The sequence below is a fragment of the Biomphalaria glabrata genome, chromosome 16, assembly GCF_947242115.1.
Source record: "Biomphalaria glabrata chromosome 16, xgBioGlab47.1, whole genome shotgun sequence".
Classification (NCBI taxonomy): Eukaryota; Metazoa; Mollusca; class Gastropoda; family Planorbidae; genus Biomphalaria; species Biomphalaria glabrata.
The window spans coordinates 15,894,188-15,919,301 of NC_074726.1; the positions used below are offsets into that span (position 1 = coordinate 15,894,188).

At 35.9% G+C, this 25,114-nt stretch overlaps 1 protein-coding gene and 1 long non-coding RNA gene across 2 annotated transcripts in view; one reads left to right on the top strand and one right to left on the bottom strand.

The window, feature by feature from the left end:
• Positions 1-890: 890 nt before the first annotated feature.
• Positions 891-12,904, top strand: LOC106063412 (frizzled-2-like). The gene is made up of 2 exons (XM_013221766.2): positions 891-1,758; positions 10,594-12,904. The coding sequence occupies exons 1-2, from the start codon at positions 1,185-1,187 to the stop codon at positions 11,769-11,771; spliced, it is 1,752 nt and encodes a 583-aa protein (XP_013077220.2). The 5' UTR covers positions 891-1,184; the 3' UTR covers positions 11,772-12,904.
• Positions 12,905-17,624: 4,720 nt separating this feature from the next.
• Positions 17,625-25,114, bottom strand: part of LOC129923264 (uncharacterized) — a 49,655-nt gene continuing 42,165 nt past the window's right edge. Inside the window, exon 3 of the long non-coding RNA XR_008775181.1 lies at positions 17,625-17,863. This is a non-coding gene — a long non-coding RNA (uncharacterized LOC129923264). The remainder of the gene's footprint in view (positions 17,864-25,114) is intronic.

The window sequence follows — 25,114 nt, forward strand, 5'->3', positions numbered from 1 at the left end:
TGCATTTTGTTGGCTTTCAATACCAGAAATAGTACTTGGCGGCGGGGCTTCGCCCCGCGCTGGGGGAGCTCCTAGCGCTCCCCCAGACCCCCTTGCTAGTATTGGCGGGGAATCTACAATTTTTCCACTTACTCATGGAAGAACCTATTCTAGGGCACAATAAACGTCTTCCGAAAGAATGAAGGGTCAGACTGCAATAAAGATTATGTACACACACACACACACATAAATACATAAAAAAAAAATTCGCGGGGGGGGGGCCTGGGGGGGATCCCCCCCCAAACCCCCCCCCCCCCCCCCGAAAAAAAATCCTGGCTACGCCCATGAATTGCATTAAAATAGATCTATCCCTTTGAGATTAATCTGCTAATTGACATAGCAAATAATGGTAGACATTTTCTTTTCCAGAATGTTTATAGACTACGTTCCATCTAATTGTAAAAACACGAGGAAAGAACGAGGGATTTAACGAGTCAGTTTATATCTTGTGAGACAATCGCGTAACTTTGTTTTAGCCCTTAGATTAAAAAAAAAAAAGAATATGTATTTATAGAACTAGCTATAAGACTAACTAGAAATAAAATGAGTTTATCACGGCTAGTACTGCAGTCTATTTATACAGCTACATATGCTGACATTGTTTTGTAAGCTTTAAAGTCCCAAGTTACAGTACGTATCCGAAACTGTTGGTATGTTTCGGTATACCTATGCTTATGTTAGGCCAGGCCTCATGCTTAGTCAGTCAGGTTAGCCTAAATCAGCCTAGCTAGCTGCGGGTACTGCGAGAAGGGGGGAGGTAAAATGAACAGCACAGGTTGTGTCCCAACCAATAGGCGCTCGGAGAGCCAAACAGTAGCGGGTTTTGATTGGCTCGCTTGAGATAGCTCGCGTGGAAGCGTAGCGCCCTAGCGAGACTCTGAAAATGTGGAATATTTTTTCCTAACACAGTGATTTCAGACCTCGCTAATACATGGGTAGTTAGATGAGGCCACTGTTTATGTCTATTTTATTAATAAATTAGGTCAGATCATACTGATCGGAAGGAATATTTGTGTGATAATGGATCCACCGAGGTAAATGATTCTATTCTCGACTCGATCAAACACATTGATAACATTCTTTGTGAGTTTCTGTTCGTCTTTGTTTTCGATCGAAGGTGCATTTTTGTTGGACTAACCTCAAACATGGCGGCTACTCAGTTCTCGAGACTTGGATCTCCGAGTTCTCTTATCGTGCTAGTGGCCATTGTAATATGTATTCTCAGTCTGTTAGATTATGGCCACTGCGTGAGCAGTAACCAGTACACAAAGGAGTCGGAATACGTTGCCACCCACGGAAAATGTGAAAAAATAAATATTCCATTGTGCAAAGATATACAATACAATGAGACCATTATGCCCAATTTATTGGGGCACCAGAAACAGGACGACGCAGGCCTTGAGGTGCACCAGTTTTTTCCTTTGGTTAAAGTTCAATGCAGTAAACAGCTCAAATTCTTCTTATGTACCATGTACGTTCCAGTGTGTACGGTCCTGGAAGAGGCTATCCCACCTTGTCGGTCCTTATGCAATGAGGCAAAAACTGGTTGCGAGGCTCTTATGAACAAGTTTGGCTTCGAATGGCCAGAAACACTCAAATGTGAACAATTTCCCGTGACTGGATTATGCGTTGGCGAGAATAACACTGATACTCCTACTGAGTCCAACAAATACCCATCTGGAGGACAAGCCAGTACTACCACGCCTGGCAAAATCTTTGGTATACCAAATCTTTTTGTTTGTAACTAGACTATATAGTTCTATATGTAGATGAGACTAGATGAAGATAGATCTAGAATTCTAGATATAGGTATATTATATATATATAGATCTATATATATAAATACAGACATTACTTCAAAAAAGGAGATGATTACATCCTACGCATCATGCATTCAGTCAATGACTTAAATTCTGCCAAGTCACTGGTTTTCCTGGCTAGCTCAGGCAACCCATTCTATGCTCAAATAGCACTAGGGAAGAAGGAGTATTTGTACAAATTTGTCCTAGCATATGGGATGAGAAATGTGCCTTTATCTTTGTGTCTTTCTGAGTATTTTATTAAATTTTTGTATTTGAAGATAATGGTTCAGTATTTTATGTATATAATATAATTGCTACTTTACTTTTGCGTCTTCTGTCCTGAAGGCTTTCTAAATTTAGTGATTTAACTAAATGTGTTACTTTAGTGACAAGTCAAATGTGAATGTTCGTTGTTATGAATCTCACTGCTCTATTTTGTGTCTGTTCCAGTTTCTTAATGTTTTCTTGAGTTGAGGGGTCCCAAACATAGGATGCATATTCTATTATTGGCCTAACCAAGGTTAAATAACATTTTAGTTTTATGTTCTTATATATATATATATTTATAGCTTTTATATAGTGCTACTTTCATGCTTATACTACTTATAGCATGCTCAGAGCGCTTTGGTCCAATCTCATTTGTGGACCAGTGAGGGGGGCGGGGAAGGGGGTATCTAGGAGTTGGTTTTCCGTGCTGCATTTAGACGCTCAGTAAACACAACTCTGCCCTAGTCGGGTGTCGAACCTCGAGCCCCTTCTAGGTAGCCAAGCCAAATTCAAGCGCACTTAGCCTCTCGACCACGCTTCCCACTATTATTTATTATTATTATTTGATTTATAGAAATTTCTTTTAATAAACCCTAATGCTTTGTTTGATTTTTTGATAGTTTCATCAATATGGGGATTCCATGATAGTTATACATTTATTATAACACCTAGGTATTTTGCGTTTTTAGTTTGTGTTACTGGTTTACCATGAATAAGATAAGTGGAATTAATTTGTTTTGATTCCCATTTCTGTAATTCATCTAATTCTCTTTGTAAAATTTCTGTATCTTGTGTTGTTTTTATTGTTCTATGTATTATACAATCGTCTGCGAATAATCTGACTTTTGTTCCTGAACTAATGTAATTTGGTAAATCGTTTATGTAAATTAAAAATAGTAGTGGACCTAAGACTGTTCCTTGAGGTATGCTTGAGTTGACTTTATTGGTGTTGATTTAGAGCCATTTATTATTACAGGTATATGTATGGATCTATATTCTACCATAAAATTTAAAATCTAAACACTATTATTGGAGTAAAGATGGCTTATCAAACACCCATCTTTGTATACCATATAGATCTATATCAAACACCAAGAAACAGTCTAATGCCCACTTCTGTTTCTAATTTACAAATTACCTAATGGCATTAGTTTAGGAACAATAGTCAGATTATTTACAGGTGATTGCATAATATATGATAATAATAATAATCATAATGGCAATGTCTTCAATTCTGAAGATTAAGGATGAGTACATTGTTTTACATGACTATGCAAATCCAGTTGCCACCTGCATATTTTTCCACTTCTCATGCAGATAAAGCATATGTGATATTATATTGAATAAAAAAAACAACACAAGATACTAACATTTTACAAAAAGATTAATAACAAAAGTCAGATTATTTGCAGGCGATTGCATATTATTAATATATAGAATTAAAAAAACAACACAAGATACTGAAATTTTACATAAAGAATTAAAAGAATTACAGAAATGGGAATCAAATTGGAGCATGCCTTCCACCCAGTAAATAAATAGGAATAACTAGAAAACTAAAACAAAAACTCCATATTCGTGGGAAACCAGTCACACATAATAAAAACTCAAAATATCTTAAAAAAGAAAAGTTATGCAACCACCATATTGATGAAATTATTTTAAAAAAATTAAACAAAGCATTACAGTTTATTAAAAGAGATTTCTACAAATCAAATAAGAACATAAAACTAAAATGTTATTTAACTTTGGTTAGGCCAATACTAGAATATACACCTATGTGCATAAAACATAAAGAAAGTAGAACAAATGCAGTGAGATTTATAACAAACAAGTTTTCTGATTTTATTAGAATTATTAAAATCACTTAACTTAAAGACACTTCAGGACAGAAGAATAAAAGGAAAGTATATAATTCGTCCATCATGGTATGGTTCGATGAGGACCACTTTGTTATCCAGGGGGCTGAGGGCTTTGCACTGGGGTTTTATTTCTTCTCATGTGGCTTGTGAGACCTATGTGAGCCCGTAATGTTCAGCTGCACACTAAACCATAATTTACATTAGAAAAACAAAACCTTATAAAATACCCAGAAAGACACAAAGATATAGGCACATTTCTTATTCAGTATGCTAGGACAAATTTGTACTATTGCTCTTTCTTCCCTAGTGCCAATAGAGAATGGAATATTTTCCTGAATCAGCCAGGAAAACCCAGGACTTAGCAGAATTAAAGCCACTGATTAAAATGCATGACTAGATTAACACATGAAATGCATAATATCTGTAATCTTTAAGATAAGATTTATAGATCTATCTATCCTGTTTGTTTGTTGTTATAATAGGATTATAATTATAAGATTCTAGATTATTAAAATCTAGATCTAAATACTCATATAGTTTGTCCATCGTGGTTCGATGATGACCACTTTGTCATCCAGGGGGCTGGGGGCTTTGCACTGGGTTTTTATGCCTCTTCATGTGGCTGATGAGACCTATGTGAGCCCTCAGCAACCTGTGCGCCAGTTTTCACAGTGCGACGCCATGATGCTCTGTCATGTGCCTCTGTCTCCCAGGTGCCTGGGTCTATGCTGAACGCCTTCAGAGAAGCTTTGAGGGTGTCCCTGAAGCACTTTCTTTGACCACCTTGCGAGCGCTTATTCCTTCGCTTAATACTAATTACTCATCTAAATACTCATAAAGAGATTTTCACTAACTTTATACATTTTTGATTTTGTCAAAGATCCTAGTTCTTGAAGTCTAGATCTATAAAATGTATATAATATGGAATCTATATAATAAAAATGATGTTTAATTTATTCTCCTAGATTGAACTAGATCTGGAGTCCTAGAACATAGAAATCTGATATCACAGTGCTAAAAAGTGCACACACCTTTTAAAATAAATTTCATAACACTTATAAAATTCTGTATTTTTATATTTTTTTTGCCTAATATATTAAATAGTATACTATACATTAGTTAGCTATTTATAGTTATAGATTTTCCTGCTTCGCCATGTGAAATACTGCTGTATTGATTTTTGAACTTGAAGACAAGCCCTTTTATTACTTCTTTGGTAGAGTAACTGCTTCCTTAGTGATTTGACTCTTTCTCTCCGTAATTATTTATCACATTCTGGTGGAATCAACGTTGGTATCGTCAGTTAGGAGAGAAAGAGTTAATAGATTAGTTAGATTTAACACACTGTGACCATATGAAATTGGATTTAACAATATTTATCGTATTAACATTTTTTCGTATTTCGCATTGGGGCACCACACAAGATCTGTCAACCTTCTTTCCATTCTTCTCCATCAAATGCCTTTGATAGAATTTCATTCTGATATTCTTTATGAAAATATTATTGAAACCTGCCTTTTACCTGCCTGGGTGGACCACTTCAGGGGCCGATTTTGAGTTTGTGCTTCCACACAAACTGTCTTTGTAAATTTTTTTTTTTTTTTTTTTTCAATTAAAAAAAGTTCACAAAGGAGAAGACACACCATACAAAGTTCATACATCTTGATCCTTTTCACCATCCCTAGTCAACCAGTAGTACTGATACAATTTGAGAGAATGAGTGAGGGATGAATGGGTTATTGTACTATTGGCTCTTGCCCTCATGGAGAGAAGTCCCCCACTTCACTGTGACTTAACATAGTTATAATGAACCAGGTGGCGGTTGTTTTCAAAGATTTTTCTGACTTTGCTGTGGCTTTTTGTTCAGAAAATTCATTTGAATATGGTAGGGTTGTGTGTGCAAGTGGTCCAGCAGTTTGGATGTCACATTGCCTTGCCAACACAAGTTATTGCATATATTAGCAGATTTTGAAAAGTGGCTCTGTAAAAGTTAACCAAGATGTTATTTTGTTGTTTAAAGCTGTTAAGTTTGTATAACAAAAAATAGCTGCTGCGTGATTTTGTTTGCAACATTATCATAATGCTCTTCCCATGAAACCTTGTTGTTAACAATGACACCCAGATATATATCTGTATAAGTTCACTAGTTGTATCTTTATATTGTTTATCTGCAGTTGTTTTTTCTTTCTGAAATTTGAGTTCTTAGTTTTTGTGACTTTTCAGTTCTAAAAAGTTGTCAATGCAGGCCCAAAACTGTATACTTAACTTTATCAACCATACATGGAGAATTAGAGACATACCACAGGAATGGAGAACTGCAAACATAATACACATTTAAAGAAAAATAAACCACCAGGAGACCCAAAAAGTTATAGGCCAATATCTCTAACATCCAACATGGCAAAATGGCAGAAAAAATGATCAATAACAGACTTTATTGGTGGCTAGAAAGTACTTGCTCACTCCACAATGCACAAACTGGCTTCAGGAAAGCAAGTAGAACAGAAGACCACCTCTTTCGTTTTATCCAGGACACAGTAGAAGGGTTTCATGAAAACAAGCACACTACAGCAGTATTTATAGATTTGCAACAAGCCTATAATAGAGTGGAGAAAAGGTTTATTTTTGAAGATGAAAAAAATGACCACCCATGGAAGAATGTACAGCTGGATCAGGGCATTCTTAAAAAAAACAGAACCATCCAAACCAGATTCAAAGGTGCCATCTCTAGTAAAAAAAAATGTTAAAAGAAAGACTACCATAAGGTTCAGCCCTTAGCTGCACTCTCTTTCTAATCATCATGAATGACCTCCCGGACCTCATTTCGGTCAAAAAATCAATTTACACAGACAACTTCTTAAATTGGACTACAGAGAAATATCCAGTGCTGACTAGATCCAAACTAAATAGAGCCCTCACAACTATCTCCACGTATTCAAAATTATGGAAAATGGATATAAACAAAGAAAAGTCAGTTTATTCCATCTTTAGCCACAGCAACAAAATAGCAAAAAGAAATTACATCCTAAAAATAGACTCACAACCAATAAATAAAGAAGAGAATCCAACATATTATGTTTAATCTTAGTGATGCCTTTTCTTTTAAATCTGCCATAAAGTGTTTTAGAGACAGTCTTTGGTCTAATTTTACACCAAGACAAACACCTAGCAGGAACATCCTGGGGAGCTGAAAAGAAAACCTTAAGACACTGTATATTACACTGTATATATGTCAGATCTGTAATGGATAACTGTCTCTCCATACATGTAGCTGCCAATAAAACCTATCAGTCTTCATTAGACAAAATCCAAAACCAAGCCTTGCATCTAATCAGTGGAGGTATGAGAACTACTCCCACAGCAGCCTGTGGAATAGACTCCAATATTGAACCTCTTAAGTTAAGGCGCATCAGAGCAGCATTAGAAGCTATTGAGAGATACACAAGGCTGGAGGACAATCATCCAAATAAACTACTAACACAGAAATAGGAAAAACAACCTAAAAAAGCAAAGGACTCTGATCCAACTTACTGACGAACTAGCCCTAAAACACCACCTACCCAATAACAGAGAAAAAATTTACCAGATTTTCAAACATAACGCCCGGTCTCAACTACCCTAACCAACAACCAACCATTAAAACACATTTGCTAAATAACACCCTAACAAAAGAATCAAATCCACTGGAGCTCAAAGTAGGCACGCTCGAAACAATTGAAAGCTATCCATATAAATATATATACGGTACTGACGGATCAGCCTTCAAAGCCACCATCAATGCTGGTCTTGGTGCCTTCCTGGTCTTCCCCAAAAATAAATACTTAAAAATAACTGCACCCTGTGGAGTTTACTGCTCCAACTTCCAATTGAAGCAATTACCATAGCATTACAGACAGTAGAAAACATGCAATCACCATCAGATATTGTTGTCTTTACAGACTCCTAATCCACTCTGCAAGCACTTAACAGCAGCACCTCAAACAGCCCAAGAGAGTTGACAACACTAATTGTAATAATCCATCAGATGATATCAAAATTAAATATCAATATCAGACTAAAGTGGATCCCTGGACACATTGGCATCATGGGAAATGAAAAGGCAGATAAACTATCAAAGGCAGGATCATCTAAGGAACAACCATATAGACCTGTAAACTACCTCATCCTGAGGTCAGTGTTTGTCAACAATCACAAAGAGGAGTGGCTCAACCAATGGGCATCAGGAATCACAGGCAGAGCCATTTACAAAGAAATGACCATCGCTAACAAACTGGACAGTATTAACTTCCTCCCCCACAATGAACGATCTACAATTTTCCAACTAAGAACAAGACACACACCTCTGTTAAATTAGAAAATACGAAAAACATGCATATATGTGACCCTGCCGGACCAAGTAAAACAAAGGACGTTTGGGCCACGAGGCCTTCATCAGCTACAAAACAAACAAAAAATAAAAAACAATTAACACAAAATAGTCTTAAGTTAACTTATCTGTCCGATGTTGTTCTCTATCGAGGCAGAAAAGAAATGAGCTACGCTGGTGTAAAAGCGCTGGAAAACGGAAGGGGGCGGAGATGTCAGGCAAAGATGAATGGGGAAAGGGGGTACCGTAGTGTTAGTGCCCATCGTGTATTAAATAAAAGTGTGCTGGTTGTTGATCCCGTTAGGTTGGAGGGTGCCTGACATGTAAATAAGTTTGTTTTCTATCTGCAGACGGGTGTTTTTGTCGTTGCATTGTTGTATGGCAGTGACGAGGAGGTCGGTGGTACCCCTATGATGTGTTTTATTAAAATGGATAGAGACGGGCTTAGTAGCAAAGTTACGTATGTCTCTAAGGTGTTCTTGGAGTCGTGTTTTTAAGGTCCTGCCTGTGTTTCCAATATAAACCATCTGACTGATGAAGGCCTCGTGGCCCAAACGTCCTTTGTTTTACTTGGTCCGGCAGGGTCACATATATGCATGTTTTTCGTATTTTCTATACAGTCGTTTACCCCTGCAGCAGTAAATCTTTGTTTTTTTGAGTCTCTGTTAAATTACCATCTGAACATAAGAAATTCCACACAACTCCCCCTTTGTTGACACTGCGCCCTTCCTAATCCACCTTAGGCAGACCCTACTTCCACTACAGCCCAACATAACCAACACCCTGTACGGCAGTGCTGAACAACTGAAGAAAACAGCCCACTAGTTTTCCTTGACACTTCTGCAAAGAGCTCACAGCTCAGCAGCAATAAAGCTGGCTAGAAGAAGTCAATGCAAGAGCTAGTTTGAAATTTTTTTTTTCAAACTTTGATACTGAGTTTCATTTCCTGGGATAAGACCAACTTTGGCAGTTTTATAGCAAATTTAATAAATTTAACTGTCATGTAGGCATTTTATGTCATTAGTGTTAAGAGTACAATACCAGAGAAAGTACATTACCTTGTGGAGCCTCTTTATATAGTACTCGAGTTAACCATGACTATCTAGTGGATTTTTTTGTTCCCATTTTATAACTACTCCCTTATGATTAAAGCACTTAAGATAAAACACTAATAGAAATGAGAAAAGTTAAATAATTGCAGCAAGTATAGTTATATCTTTAAATTGCAATTTTCATTTTAAATTAATAGGTTTAAACCTGGCTAATATGGACTAAAACTAACCTGAAATCTATCTTTTTTTTTAATCCTTTTTTTTTTTTTTTTTGAGTTCCCCCTATTTTTCCAAGATGTTTAGACAATTACAATGGTGGCATAAGAATTTTTTGTGCTATTTTTGCAAGACTTATATCAAGCCACTCTGTCTGGCAGAGTACTCTATTTTGTACATTGTCTGATCTTGGATCAAGTTGAAAGTTTTGCATTATTATTTATTTCTTGTACCTGACAAAACAAGAAGCAATAAAAAAAAATTTAAGCAATTAAGTTTATTAATTATTGGTAATTAATAATTTTATTTGGTATCAAACAAGGGAAAGAAATTGAACTTGACATGTGGCAGACACCCCCCCCCCCCCCTCTATTCCCAGACAAATGATAGGTCATGGGCCATTGAGAAAGCTAAAAAAACAATTTGTAAAAAATATTTCTAATCACACAGATTTATTATTGTTAGTCTAGATCTATTACAGATTTAATTATATAACTGATCCAAACTAATTGATACAATAACACTTCATTTTTTCTTTTTTTTTTTTTAAGTATTTTAAAATATTTTTCTTGTTTTATCATTTTGACTACTAAAACATTTTACTAGTTGAAATTCATCATGGTAAACGAAATTCATGACTAGGTCATATCTCATGCACTCTCCAAATTGGCTTGAGATGTGATGTCTATTAGCAGACTTTTTTTTTAACTTCACAAAAACAAAAGTTTGAGTCTTATTATGGGACACAAAATCTTTGATTAAATCATTTGCAGCAAGTTTGAATTGATGGAATTTACATAAATCTAAAATCCGAAAAGCTTATAATGTCATAATATCACATTTGATGTAAAAAAAAAAAAAAAAAAAGTTAGAATTCCTGTTATTATTTTATATTGTCATTTAAAACAACCATGTAAATCTTGATTTTTTTTTTAAATATATATTTTTTTTATAGAACTAATTTTTTTTTCCCATTCTTTTTGTTCTAGGTTCGGCTGCCTCAACAGACAAACGATTTCCTGAACTTGGATTTCCTGATCTTGGATTTCATTGTCCATCTGTGTTGACGGTTCCTGTTGGACTTGATTACCATTTAAAAGTTGGCGATGAAATTGTGAAGAACTGTGGTGCACCATGCTATGATATGTTCTTTGATGGCCATGAACGTGACTTTGCCAAGTGGTGGATTGGTATTTGGTCATGTATCTGTTTGGCGTCTACACTCTTCACTGTTCTAACCTTTCTTATAGATATGCAGAGATTCCGATATCCAGAGCGACCCATCATATTTCTATCAGGCTGTTACTTCATGGTGGCTATGGCTTATGTTGTTGGCTTTGCTCTTAGAGAAAAAATCTCATGCATTGATAATGTAGACCCACCCAATACAAACACAGATAAGAAATCAATGCTTCCACTAGTAACTCAGGGCACCAAAAAGGAGGGCTGCACAGTCTTGTTCATGATGCTGTATTTTTTCAGCATGGCCAGTTCCATCTGGTGGGTCATTTTAACCCTAACTTGGTTCCTAGCAGCTGGAATGAAATGGGGTCATGAAGCCATTGAAGCCAATTCTCAGTATTTCCACTTGGCTGCATGGGCTGTTCCAGCAATTAAAACTATTGCCATACTTGCCATGGGGCAAGTCGATGGTGATGTGCTCAGTGGTGTGTGCTACACTGGAATTTTTGATGTGGATGCTCTGCGAGGATTCGTTCTGGCACCACTGGTTGTGTATCTTATTATAGGAACATCTTTCTTACTTGCAGGATTTGTCTCACTTTTCCGTATTCGCACAATCATGAAGAGTGATGGAACCAAAACAGATAAACTTGAGAAACTGATGGTGCGCATTGGAATATTCTCTGTTCTCTACACAGTCCCTGCTACTATTGTCATTGCTTGCTACTTTTATGAGCAAGCTTTCAGAGACAAGTGGATGTTGACCTGGCACAGCCAGACTTGCACTTTATTTCGTACCAATTGCCCAAGTGGTGTCACATCAAAGCCCTGGCCAGATTTCAATGTTTTCATGATCAAATACCTTATGACTGTGATTGTAGGCATCACCTCTGGAGTGTGGATTTGGACTGGTAAAACCTTCCATTCCTGGAGGACTTTCTCCAGTCGCATATTTGTGCGAAGAAATAATGAATCTGTGGTGTAGTTTAATTAGTGAATTTATTTGTGTGTGAAATTGTGTATCAGATCACTTGAGAATAAAAATGCTTTAAAATGTACTGTCAAAAATGTGTGTAGATATGTGACTTCTTGGATTATGCTATTACAAATTCACTAATATATTTGTAGAGAGGATTTATTTTCTGAAAGTATTGGATTATTTATAATGTTTTGGACCAAGAAAAAAATAATGTAGTGACTGGTTCTGAGTTCAAGAACATCTGTTAGTGACTTATTTGGATTGTGTTTAGTACATTGATTCACATTTGTATGCTTCTTTTGTAGATAATGTGTTGATTGTTGGAAGTCATTTGTCAGTAAAATGAAACATATTTTTAATCTTTAGATAAGGAAGCATACTCTTGTGTAATTATTTTTGAAGTCACCATATATATTACATTTGCTTGGACTAGAATTATGAGTGAGAACTGTACAAAGCATTTCATTGGATGAAAGGAAACCAGACAATTTCAGCAAAGAGTGAGAATATTGGATCTTTATGTATATTTTGTGTTAAAATGGAATATTAACTTTTAGCACCATAAAGTACAAAACTCTCTTTAGTAACTTACAATTTACATTTTAGTAGTGCTGTCCAAAAAGTAAATTTTTTTAGTTCTCATATTTCATTTTGCTATTTTAATGATCCTAGAAAACATGTGCATGCTTAATGTTGATCAAGATGGAGACTTTTTAACAAAACAATGTCTTCTTACACATTGACTCCTTGTCATGCAAACATCAATTGTGTTAGTATGACATCATTTTGACCCACATTAGGGAAAAACAATCTGCAGTTAATGCTTTGTTTAAAATGAACATTATACAACAAACTATAATTCATACTAACATTAGATACATTTTTTTTCCAGGAGCATGTATGTTTTTTTTTTGTTTTTTTTTATTTTTATTTATGTTAATTTTAAAAGATTTTGTGGCTGCTAATTTTTTTTTCAATGTAATTTTCACGTGCATGGCAGGTAAGTTTGCATTCATAGACAATGCCAAATAATGGTCATCTACCTCAATATTAGCCTTTGAAACAACTTTGATTAGGTGACAGTAACTAAGCTTATATTGTGATATTTATTGTTGACACACAATGCTTTTTTTTTTTTTTTTAAACAAAATTTTGTGTGGGACTTCTGTAAAATTCACCAACTTTTCTAATGCTGCTATATAGGTTTTTTTTTGGTTTGTTTATGAATGTGTTAATCTTATGCTTACACCAAAGTTTCTTTATTGAAATTATATTTCAGAAATTGACTTAATTATTACTGGAAAAAAAAATCCCCAATAATGTGGGTATTAAAAAATATTTTCTTTTAATGTTCAAGGAACTAATGCAATTAATATTCTTCTGAGTGAAACATTTTACAGAATCTAAAGAAATGCCCTCCAATCAAAAGACTGTCACATTTTTGTCCTGTACTGTTCCTTTTTATCACTCAAGATGGACACAAGGATTGTGTTCTACATTTTCTTTTTGAAAGTTGTTTTTTCTATTCTATACCATAGTCTGTGTATGAACTCATTTCATGAACATGGTTGAACTTGTGACTGCCTGATGGTTGTACTTGTGACTGCCTGATGGTTGTACTTGTGACTGCCTGATGGTTGTACTTGTGACTGCCTGGTAAATGGGGGTCAGTTAGACAAAAACAAAAATATGTTCATTTTACTTGTTTTCCATTCAATAGAAATACAGAAGCCAGTAAAAAATGGTGGTACAACCAGTGAAAACTGTTTTTGTGTTTTCACCTGTTATGCTTCAAAACAAGGAGTTTCATTTATAATTTGTGTTGATTTTAGTGATAACAAGATTTTGAAAATCAAAGGAATTATTTTACTTTGGCAATTTTTTTCTTCCTTCTAAAAACATCAACTTTGAATTTATTGTTATTTTAAGGTGCAATGTCAGTATCATTATTTTCAGTAAGTTGTGTTGAAGAAAAAAAAAAGTTGAGTATGTTAAGACAATTTAAAATAATCAAAATACTGCCATACACATTCACATGTGAACAGTTCATTTTGATGACTTCATTTTAAAAAAAATCACCAGAGTTTTATGACTAGTTCTTCTGTAAAAGTACAAGTTTTATAAGTTTTATGATGTATGCATAACAGGGGAAGATCTCCTAGTCAATTCTGTTCATTTCTTCTTCTGTTCATAGTTACTATATTTGTCCATACATTTCTTATGTTCTCATTGTGTCCATACATTGTTTTTTCATCCATATGTCTACCTGCAGAGAGTCTTCTTCATTTAGTGCTTCATCATTGCAAGCGACTTTTTATTTGGGTTGTGTAGCCAAGTAAACTGTAATTTTATTTGTAAATTTGTACAAATGACCAGGAGTAATCCAAATCATGAATGATGTCATAAGCATCATTTATTGTGTAATTAAAAAAAAAGTTTTCTTGCTTGTCCTATTTGAAGTGAAATCAGAACTCAACCTGTTCCTTTGGTTGTGAAACTCTTAGATTTGGTTTTGTTCATTTTAATTGACAAAACACTACAAAATAACTTTTTCACTCCCATTTTTTTAAATTAGTGTGTGTTAAAATTTGTTACAATTTAAATTTTTTATGCCATTTTTTTTTTTTTTTTTAACAAACACTTTTTTTTTTAAATGTGAGAAACATGAAAACATTTGTTGAAACTCTTAATTCTCTGATCAAGGTAGCAAAGTAATGCATGTACTTGACAGGCCTACTAGCACACTGTCCTTGCCCAATATGGCAGGAAGTTTATAATCTTTAGTGTGCAAACAAACTGTTTAAAAAGTTTTTTTGTACATTTCACAAGCTTTAGTATTACAACAAAGAAGAGTAGAGTTTCTGTATATTTTTGTACAAATTTCAATCAGTTGATACACTGAGTATGACTGGAGCGAACAAAATTATTTTTTATTTATTGGCGAGAAGACTATTTTAAATCTGTACTAAAAACTTTCTATTCCCCCCTCCCCCCACCTTTTTTTTTTTTTTATTTGTTCTCTCATGTCTTTGTTCAAATGTCATTCAGATGTTACATGACATTTAGTTTAAAATTTAGAAAACATGTAATCCTTTCCATATTTTCATTGCGTTCTGATACCTTTTTTGAGTTTTTGAATTGGAGGAAATGATCCATTTTAATTCAATTGACTCACTTCAAGACACTTTAGGTTTTTGACACAGTTGCTCATGGTGAGCTCATTTGTTAAGTGCATTAGTTCAACAAGATTGATATCTCAATAGCACTTCTTGTAGCATTGTGTTAGTAAGTTTGGCATTTAACTATAGAAATAAAAAGCCCAGGTATTAAACTTAATTAAACCCATGATACTGCAACAAAAACAAGATGGAAACAAAAACAGCTATGACTTTTTGTGTATTTAGAAGTTGAAGAACTACATCTGCTGGTGGCCGTTGTTACTCTGTCTAAGCCTATAAGCAATAAAATGGTCTGTACCTTCAAACTTCTGGGAACTTTTGTTTCCATAAAATTGCAAGGAAGTCCATTTAATAATGTAACATTTATAGTCTTATCAGTTTTCCTCTGCTGTCTGAACAAATTATTTTGCACAATATTCATATTTTGATCCCAATATAGACACTGCTACCCACATTGAGTTCTAGTGATGTTCAACACAATTGTTAGTTATGAATAATTAAGCTAGAAGTATTAGTTTATATGCCCTTGCTCCTTGTAACTTACAAAGATATCTATAAGCCATTACTTCCTCCCAACGTCATTGTCTAGTTTCTTAGACATTCTTGTGGGATGCATCCAAACAATAGAGTCCCCCCCCCCCCAATTAACTCGTAGTTTTTTAAAATAACCACCCACCCAGCACTTGTGTTCTCTAAGTCCAGCTGCACTATCAGAGTGGGTCTGTCGCTAAAAATAAAGAATTCTGAAAACAAAAGTACTTATGTTGAATAGAGACGAAACTATTTTTAATCCTAATCTTTGGTTGTGCTATGAAGTATGAACATATTAAGTCTAGACCTTTAAGTTATCCCCCCCCCCCTTTTTTTTTATGGCTGTATTTTCTTTCAAGTGACCAGAAGACTGAAAGTGTTCATACGCGCTGCCATTTTATTTTCATTCATTATAATTACCATTATTATATTAATTTTTTTTTGTGCTTTAATGATTCAATGTTATGTGAATAAATCAGTTTAAAAAAATAAGATAATAGTCATCTTTTATCGAGACTTTAGTGTCGTTTTGTTATGTTGATATTACACTGCACAAAGAAAAACGACTAGGGGAAAAAAAGGCACATAACTTAAGTTTGGAAAACTATCAAGGACATTCCTGTGGAACAAAACATAGACATGGTAGTCCTAATGCCGCGGGAGTCCTTAAAAGCGACTTAGTGAAACACATCGACTCCAAGCTTAAACAGATTTACTGGGATTTTATTTGTGTTCACTGTGGAACAAAACAAGTCAATGTTCCTTCTTTATCTTAATGTTGATTTATGAATCGATTCACTTTCTCTGGCTATTACTTAACATTTCACAAAGTAGACATATCTTAAAACACTTTTATACGTTTGAAAGCGTTGGGAAATGCAGTACGCTAACTGAATGCCTTTATCGGTTGGGTATTTTCTGGCTAGTGAAAACTTCAAGGGCGTTTTGTTGTCAACGTCGTTTAGAAAAACCTAGATTCTTTCACGAGTCTGGGGCCTAAATATAATTTGTGAAACTTAGTTCCCAACAACTCATGAAATTCATGCTTCATTTTAGTAGTACAAGTATACACGCACAACGGTGGATTAAGGTTAGGCGGAGTAGCCTACTTAGTAAAGAGAGGACATTCATTCGTGAATAGTTTTAAGCAAGTTTTTACTACGCTGAATATACATGATAATATAGCAGATTCATAACATGCCCCAAGTAGACTGCCCCACCCCTTTTGTTTTTATTCGTTCAAACATTTAATAAGAACTTAAATTTTAAACCTTCAAATATTCTGTTGTAAAACTAAGGTTTTATAAAACTAAACTAAAACATTTTAAAAGTGCAATAGCTTTAGTACAATAGGTACCGGTATACTTCTGGGCATGACCCCCCGCCCTTAAACCAAACCTTGGCCTACTCAACCCACGTAGTCACTGTAGATTGCTACTTGAGCTTCTGTTTAAGATCATTTAACCAAATAAACTTTTTCCCGTACTACATTTCAGCTGTAAATGTTAGTACTGTTTCTATGTAAGAATAATATCTATACACACAAATAGCATCATTTTGTTGTTGAACCTGGAATTACTAGCCGCCCGTTAAATAGCAGTAGTACTAGTTGAACTGAAGGTTGAAGACTATACAACAGTTTAAGTTGGTGGTGGCTAGTGGTAAAGTGTTTGGCATCGACGGGTTCAAATACTGTTACAAAACTTCAGAATGGTTAGGAGTCCATTCAGCTTGAAGAGGGTGTGACCAGGCACCTAAATATATAACAGGCACGGACATACAGAAAGCAAACTTTCAAAACACAATGTCAATGTATTTGATTAAATGTAGTTTCATTGTAGGCCTGATTGTAGTACACATATTAGGGTTGTACTTTGTGAGTAGAAGAGCTCTGATTGAGTCAGTGCATAGTTTCTCTCATTTAACACCCAGTGCATAGTTTCTCTCATTTAACACCCAGTGCATAGTTTCTCTCATTTAACACCCAGTGCATAGTTTCTCTCATTTAACACCCAGTGCATAGTTTCTCTCATTTAACACTTGTGAATGCATACCAATTGAACAGAACATCAAATTTAGTGTCTTTTAATGTAGGCTATTTAGAAACATCTTGCGAAAGCAGTGGAATTTCTCTAAGGGTACCATCCATTTATTTAAATGTTCCTTAGGCATGTAGATTGAGGGCTTGTCATCAATGTATTGCATTCGTCTTTGCAGGCTAGTTGCCTTATTTACAGTGTTTGGGTTCGAAGTTCTTTCATTTCCTATGAAACAAAAGTTTCACTTTTTCTGATAAACAGAATGTAATTGTTTTGTTGATTGTTCAAACTTCCAGAGCAGACGTTTTTTCCTCTTCAATAGATGCAATTTCACCTAAAACACTGACATCTGTAAAAGCACAAATAAACTTATGATTAATTGTTCTAAAAAAAAGTCTTTAATCAACATCGGTGACTGATCTACGCTCAGAAAGTACGCCTTCAATGCAGGGAATAACTAAAGCATTCTTTCGATTGCCGGTAATAAGCTAAGCCTTCTGATTATGCTATGGTATAGTAACTGCTGATAAGTAATAGCCACAAACTGGAAGAAATCTTTCAGAGCCAACGTTAGAACAGCAGAAATAGAAAAATCGTTTTTAGCACAAAAGCTTCAACATCTTCTGCCAGAAAATCTGCATCATGTTACATACAATTGTGAAGAATGTGAGCTGACTGACAACAAACGGTTTCTTAAGCTCAGTTTTCAATAGTGAAAACACATTCTGTTTCCTGTTAATGCCTCCAAAGTTTATATTGACTTTGTTTCCATGCAAACGCAACACACTTCGATGGACCAATAACATCATGTATAATTGTTTTTGTTCTGGCACATGCAATGTTCTTAGTAGTTTCCGAATCTTTTTCCGTATTAACTTTATGCACAGTCCATCGACTTATAAAGACTGATGATGCTTGACAATGTAATACGCTATACAGAATACTTGTTACTTCAGAATACGCTAATGTTACTTTAGAATTCTCTGTTACTTCCGAATACGCTAATGATACCTCACTTCTTCTATTCTAAGTAGCTTTTAACAACTTTAACTGAACTTTTGTTGCCGTAAGGTATCCAAAGAAGAGTGTAGAGAAACCTTGAGAAATAGGCTGCTCACGAAGTGTCAACGTAATATGTACCGGTACAGAGAATCGCTCTACGGAATAAATAATATAGTCAGATCGCTCTATCCAGTGATAGTACTCATTTAACGATTTTACTTAAAAACATTTTTTAAAGTCTTGATGATCAATATTAATTCTCTGTCTCTTTCTCTCTCTCTCTCTCTCAAGAGTTTTTTTTTAAACGTATTCTCGTATTACCGGTATATTCCCGGGTATATAAAAAAGACCCTGTTAGTCCCACGCTCTACATCTAGACCAAGGATCTAGCGTCTATACCAATGCTATTTTGTGAGATTTGATATCGATTGGTCCTATTCCCTTCCACCCCACCCCCTCCAACGTGAACGGTTAGTCATTCCACTGGATAATGTTGATTTTTTTTTTCGGCCGATATTTCTATCCGATAGCGCGACAGAGTGTGAGGAATCAATAGAAAATACATTCTCCACACGCGCACACAGACACGAGGGATAAACAAACTGTCAGGATGTGGCTGTGACTCGCCTCTTGCTTTAATAAAGGATCATATGTCCAAAAGAACTGGAAAGGGAGACTATTAGCTGACGGGTAGCACCAAACGAAATTCAGCTGTTGGTGAGATCTACTTGCTTATGCACACATATCACTCACTGCTTAGAATAATAATTACATTCAAAATAGCAATCACAACGACATCAGAATATTTGTTTCAAACAAAATCTATAGTACAAGCTCCAACACATTCATTCATTAACACATCACTATGCCCCCCCCCCCCAACCTGTTATTATTTGCCTTAGATCTAGAACAACTTGGATAGGTTCACGAGCGGAACCATAGTGGTTACATTTAGCGACAACTTTTAGGCGCAAGTTCGACCCAATATATTTTTGAAGCCAACATATCGAAAGTACAAGATTTTCCTTCCTTTTTTTAAGCACTATTTAAACTCTTATTGTGTGTGTACATTTCTCTTTGGCGAGAAACCTGCTTTTGTAAACAATGTATAAAATATTTTATTTTTGGTCATCTGAAGCCTACAAACTCTAATGGGTACCTGACATTAGTTGGGGGAAAGGAAAGGCGGTTCTTCGCTATACTGGCCACATGACACCCTCATTAACCAAGGGCCACAAAAATGGATGACCTTCACATCATCTGCCCTGTGGGTCTGAAAAAGAAACTTTACTTTTACTTCTATGAAGCCTACATTGAATACCGTAGTATTTGTGTGTGTACAAGCTTATAAAAACAAAATGGAATGTAGATATAACTACCGGGACTACCAGTAGATCTTTTTGTGTGTTGAGGGTGGGGGTAACAAAACAACAATTTCTTGGCTGAGAAAGCGTTACGACGCCAGACTGATATAAAAAAAAAGGGTCCGACCAAAAGCATAACAGAGATAATGAAATACTAAAAGTCAGTGGTTGTAGGTAAAATTACTTTGTAGGGGTAGTGCCTGTGAACGTTAGAAAAGTGAAACTAGAATTCTCAGGCCAGACGTATGTCGTGATTGTCTGTGGGGGGTTCTAATTCAACGTAACATTCCATAAATCATGAACCAACATTATGTTAGGGGAGCGTTTCAAGTGGGGTGGACATGTTTAGACCACAATATGATGTGAGCGTTCGATGCGCAGGATACAATTTGAAAACAAAAGTCTCTTGGGTTGACGCACTGCTGTACATCTGTTGGTGAATTGATCTATTACACGCACGAGGCAAGCGGATCACCAAGATGTTGCCAACCGGAAGATTTAAAAAGTGTCTACTAATTAAAAGTAGGCCTACAGGAAATGTGGAAATAAAATAATTAAAAAAAAAACGTTAAAGTTTTAGACCCTTCAAAGTTCGGATAATTTTTTAAAAATCTTTAAAATGTGGGTGCCCTATCTATTGTGGAGTCTCCGGGGCAGTAGCCCCGCCTACCCCCTCACCCCATCCAGCCCTATATAGGTATGAGAGCGGCACTTACCTAAATATATGCTCAAAACTTTCTTTTGTAACTTCAATTTGAGTCAATATGTACGTCTGAAATATGTATCTACACTTGCAGCCCATGGCATTGTTTCATTATTGGAAGCTTCGTACAACAACGTTTTAAAGAACTTTGACTACACCCTGAGGGGCCGGAAGTAGGGCATTAAAGCCCAAGGAATAGTCTCATTATTGGAAGCTTCGTACAACAATGCTTTAAAGAACTTTGACTACACCCTGAGGGGCCGGAAGTAGGGCATTAAAGCCCAAGGAATAGTCTCATTATTGGAAGCTTCGTACAACAACGCTTTAAAGAACTTTGACTACACCCTGAGGGGCCGGAAGTAGGGCATTAAAGCCCAAGGAATAGTCTCATTATTGGAAGCTTCGTACAACAACGCTTTAAAGAACTTTGACTACACCCTGAGGGGCCGGAAGTAGGGCATTAAAGCCCAAGGAATAGTCTCATTATTGGAAGCTTCGTACAACAACGCTTTAAAGAAGGGGCAAGAAGTAGGGCCTATGGATTTCATAGAAGATGTTCGTTACATAAGGATTTAGTTTGCTGTTTCAGCAATTTGTTCTACATTTGACACATCATTTCTTTTTCACTTGCCCCCAACGCACTCATTCATTTCATATCTTCTAAAGTTGAAGACCGTTTGGCAGTTTCAAGGAGTGGAAAAATAAATAACGAGGGATTATCTACATGGAAGAAATCTATAAATATCAATTTTGTGTGTATCAGGTGTACAGTACGCTGAAAGGATTGCTAAGCTATATATTTAGTAAGCAAAACAATTCTGTATGATCAATCTCAAAACATTTCAAATTCAGTTTAGTGGAGATTTTCATAAATGGAGGCCAGTCCATAAATAGTATGATTTCTGGTGTATCTGGTGTACAGAATACAGAGGAATTAATAAGCGTGGTATTTTAATAAAACCAATTATAGGTTTTGTCTGCTAATGTCACACTACTGTGACCTTAACCCTAGATCTACTATCTTGCCTTTTATTTCACAATCTCTCTTTCTTAATGTCTTTCGCTTTTCTTCAGATTTCTTGACATCGCTATCAAATGGCTTTTTCTTCTGTTCAGGTTTCTTGACATCACTATCAAATGGCTTTTTCTTCTGTTCAGATTTCTTGACATCGCTATCAAATGGCTTTTTCTTCTGTTCAGGTTTCTTGATATCGCTATCAAATGGCTTTTTCTTCTGTTCAGGTTTCTTGACATCGCTATCAAAAGGCTTTTTCTTCTGTTCAGGTTTCTTGACATCGCTATCAAATGGCTTTTTCTTCTGTCTCTCTTTTTCGAATTTTATTGCTCAAAGGATATAAACATGATCATGAAGGGGCTCAATGAACCCGTGCCCAAGACCATTAGGGGCCCCAAAGCCTGTGGCGTTGCAACCATGGCGCGAAGGAGTTCATTGCGCTTGTGCCCATGACTCATGGCCAGTAGGGACCCACATGAGAACTTAAGTAGAACATTTGTTTGTTCATTTGAAACACTTTGAAGTCGTTGAACTCTGTTAAGAAATTGTACAAACATTGACTTTTAAGACAGTATTAGGCTACTTTTATGGAGTCCTAACTGAATCAAACGTAATGAAATTATTACTTATTAAAAAAAGGTACAATGTCTTTTGAAAAATGTACCATTACATTTAGATTACTCATTTTTTGTCACAAACTAATTTTCTCTTATTGGCTGGAGGGGGGGGGCCCACCAAGAACTCGGGCCCACGGGTACCTTGCTACGCCATTTAACGTGATCCTAAGAATGAAACCAGTGACGTAGCTAGCAATGTGCGGGTGGTGCGGGCCGCGCGGGGCATCAAGTGGTGGGGGAGGGGCATCAAACTGAGGACAAACTTTCTCCGTAAAAGTACACATTGTAATTACATCAATAAAAACAAACACATTTATTTGTTTTTGGTAATTTGTTGTGTCCTATATTCTTTCATGGATTAAATCAAATGTAAGCTGTAGACCAGCTGGAATCAAGTTCTATTACTTTGTTTAAATCTCTGAAGACAACGCACTTTTATACCACATTTTTTTTTAAAGCCTACATGGTGTTATTTCATTGTTCAATGCTCTGGTTATAGACAAGTTTATAATAGTGTTATTTTTTTATTACTAATTAGTAATTGTCAAATCTCTTTTACGGACCAGTGGGGGAGGGGGTATCTGGGAGAAGGTTTTCCAACTGCTCAGAAAACACAACACTCCTAGAGTCGGGATTCAAACTCAAGCCCCCTTATAAGGTGACCAAGCCTCTCAGCCACACATCACTTGCTTGGAGGGAACTTGATGTTTGTCTGTGACTAGGCAATAATGACACCAAGGCTCAATATTTTAATAAGCAAGAGGGGAAAATGTGGAGAGATTATCTGTAGAGAATCTTGGACATCATGCGTTTCCTCTTGAAGCAGAATCTTGCACTCCGTGGGTATCGCGAACGAATTGAAGAAGAATTGGCAGTACAAAATCAAAGGAAAATCCTGGAGTGAAATTACTTTCCAAGTCCGATCCATTCCTGAGAGACTGAATACGAATTTTAGTCACCTTTTTGTCTGGGGGCTTCAGGTAATTGTCGCAGTTTCTCCAGAAGTCTCCGAACTTCCAAAACAAGAATGTATTGAGCTTTAGAGTTTTATATAAATTATGTAAGTCCTTTTTTGTGATAAGTGTGGCTACATGCAGGCGACGTTTTTCCAAACTTACTTTGATGAAAAAATACTTACAATCAACGATGACGAATTTACGACTCACTACTTTGGCAATTTCGTCTAGTGGAAAAAATACTGATTTCGATAAAAGTATCGATAGTTTGCAGCCATGGGGAAATGAAAACTGATGTTTTGGTTTTGTTTGACAAACAAAAAGAATACAAAATGGAACAAATATGAAGTTGAGACACTTCAATACATCGAAGTCTTGGGTACCTTTAGTAAAACCACTAAATTTAGAAAGCCTTCAGGAGAAAAGACTCAAAAGTATAGTAGCAATCATACATAAAACAAGGAACCATAATCTTCAAATACAAAATCTAATAAAAGACACAAATATAAAGGCACAATCTTTGTTCCATATGCTAGGACAAATTTGTACAAATGCTCCTTCTTCCCTAGTGCTATTAGAGCATGGAATGGGTTGCCTGATCCAGCCAGGAAAACCAGTGACTTGGCAGAACTTAATTCATTGGTTAACATGCATGACTAGATGCATAACGCGTAGAACGAAATCATCTCCTTTTTTTTTTAAAGTAACGTATAAGGTGAAATAAAGATAAATTGATACACTACAATATATAGACGTCTTGGATGAAGTCCAAATTGTGCATATATATATACACACTCAGAGACTTATAGCTATGGTTTCCCTAGTGAGCTTAGTCTTAAGTTACAAACTATTCGTCACTTCAAGTATTCTAGAGGTACGGTATGAACAGCCATGTCCTCTCCCCAGCAGCTCTCTTATCCCTTGGTGACACAGCAAACTGTCATGGCGTAGACACTCGCCCACTTTGAGACATAAAGCTAATTTGTTTTGATCGTTTATGCGAGCGATACAAAAGTGAAAATTCCAAGCAGTGAAACAACCAAGCAAGTCGTAGATAAGAACTTCAGCTAGTTTCTATCAGACCAGAGGCAGAGGTAACGTTTCTATTTGCAATGTGGGGCCAACAACTGCCAGAACAGAAGAATTTTTTAAACACATAAAACCTAAAATAATAATAATAATAATAATAAAAAATTTGCAGAATCTAAAAATTCTTTAAAATACTTAAGGTGGAGAAGCGTCTCCATTCGTTCTTACGCCTTTTAGGGCCTCGCCACTGTATCTGGAGATACTAACGTCACTTGTTGAAGGCTCTGTCAAGACTTTAGTCTTCAAGTGTGAGTTTAGAGATTAACTTTTAATCGTTTTTCCTTTTTTTTGTGTGTAAAGTATGAAAAGATAAAAGGTGTCAAGAAATGGTCTTTGATAAATGAAACAAAAAATTGGGGGGGGGGGAGGTTCAGAGAAATAGTGGATTCAGGAGGGGGGTGGAGTGCTGGAAGCGATCGAAGAGTAACTATTTGTGGAGAAAGTACACAGTTCGTCTACATAGTTACTACTTTTAACAACTCTGTGACTTGGTCATATTTTAAACCTTCTCCAAAACTGTGTAGCACTCCTCCTCTCGGTTCTAAAATATATTCATTAGTATATAGCCCTATGAAACAGGTAGCAACTATTAGTACATAGCCCTATGAAACAGGTAGCAACTATTAGTACATAGCCCTATGAAACAGGTAGCAACTATTAGTACATAGCCCTATGAAACAGGTAGCAACTATTAGTACATAGCCCTATGAAACAGGTAGCAACTATTAGTACATAGCCCTATGAAACAGGTAGCAACTATTAGTACATAGCCCTATGAAACAGGTAGCAACTATTAGTACATAGCCCTATGAAACAGGTAGCAACTATTAGTACATAGCCCTATGAAACAGGTA

Excerpts from the sequence above, each read along its gene's own strand:
- LOC106063412 (XM_013221766.2), top strand. The coding sequence starts at position 1,185 with ATGGCGGCTACTCAGTTCTCGAGACTTGGATCTCCGAGTTCTCTTATC. Across the intron at positions 1,759-10,593 it reads CACGCCTGGCAAAATCTTTG|GTTCGGCTGCCTCAACAGAC; the intron begins GTATACCAAATC and ends TTTTTGTTCTAG.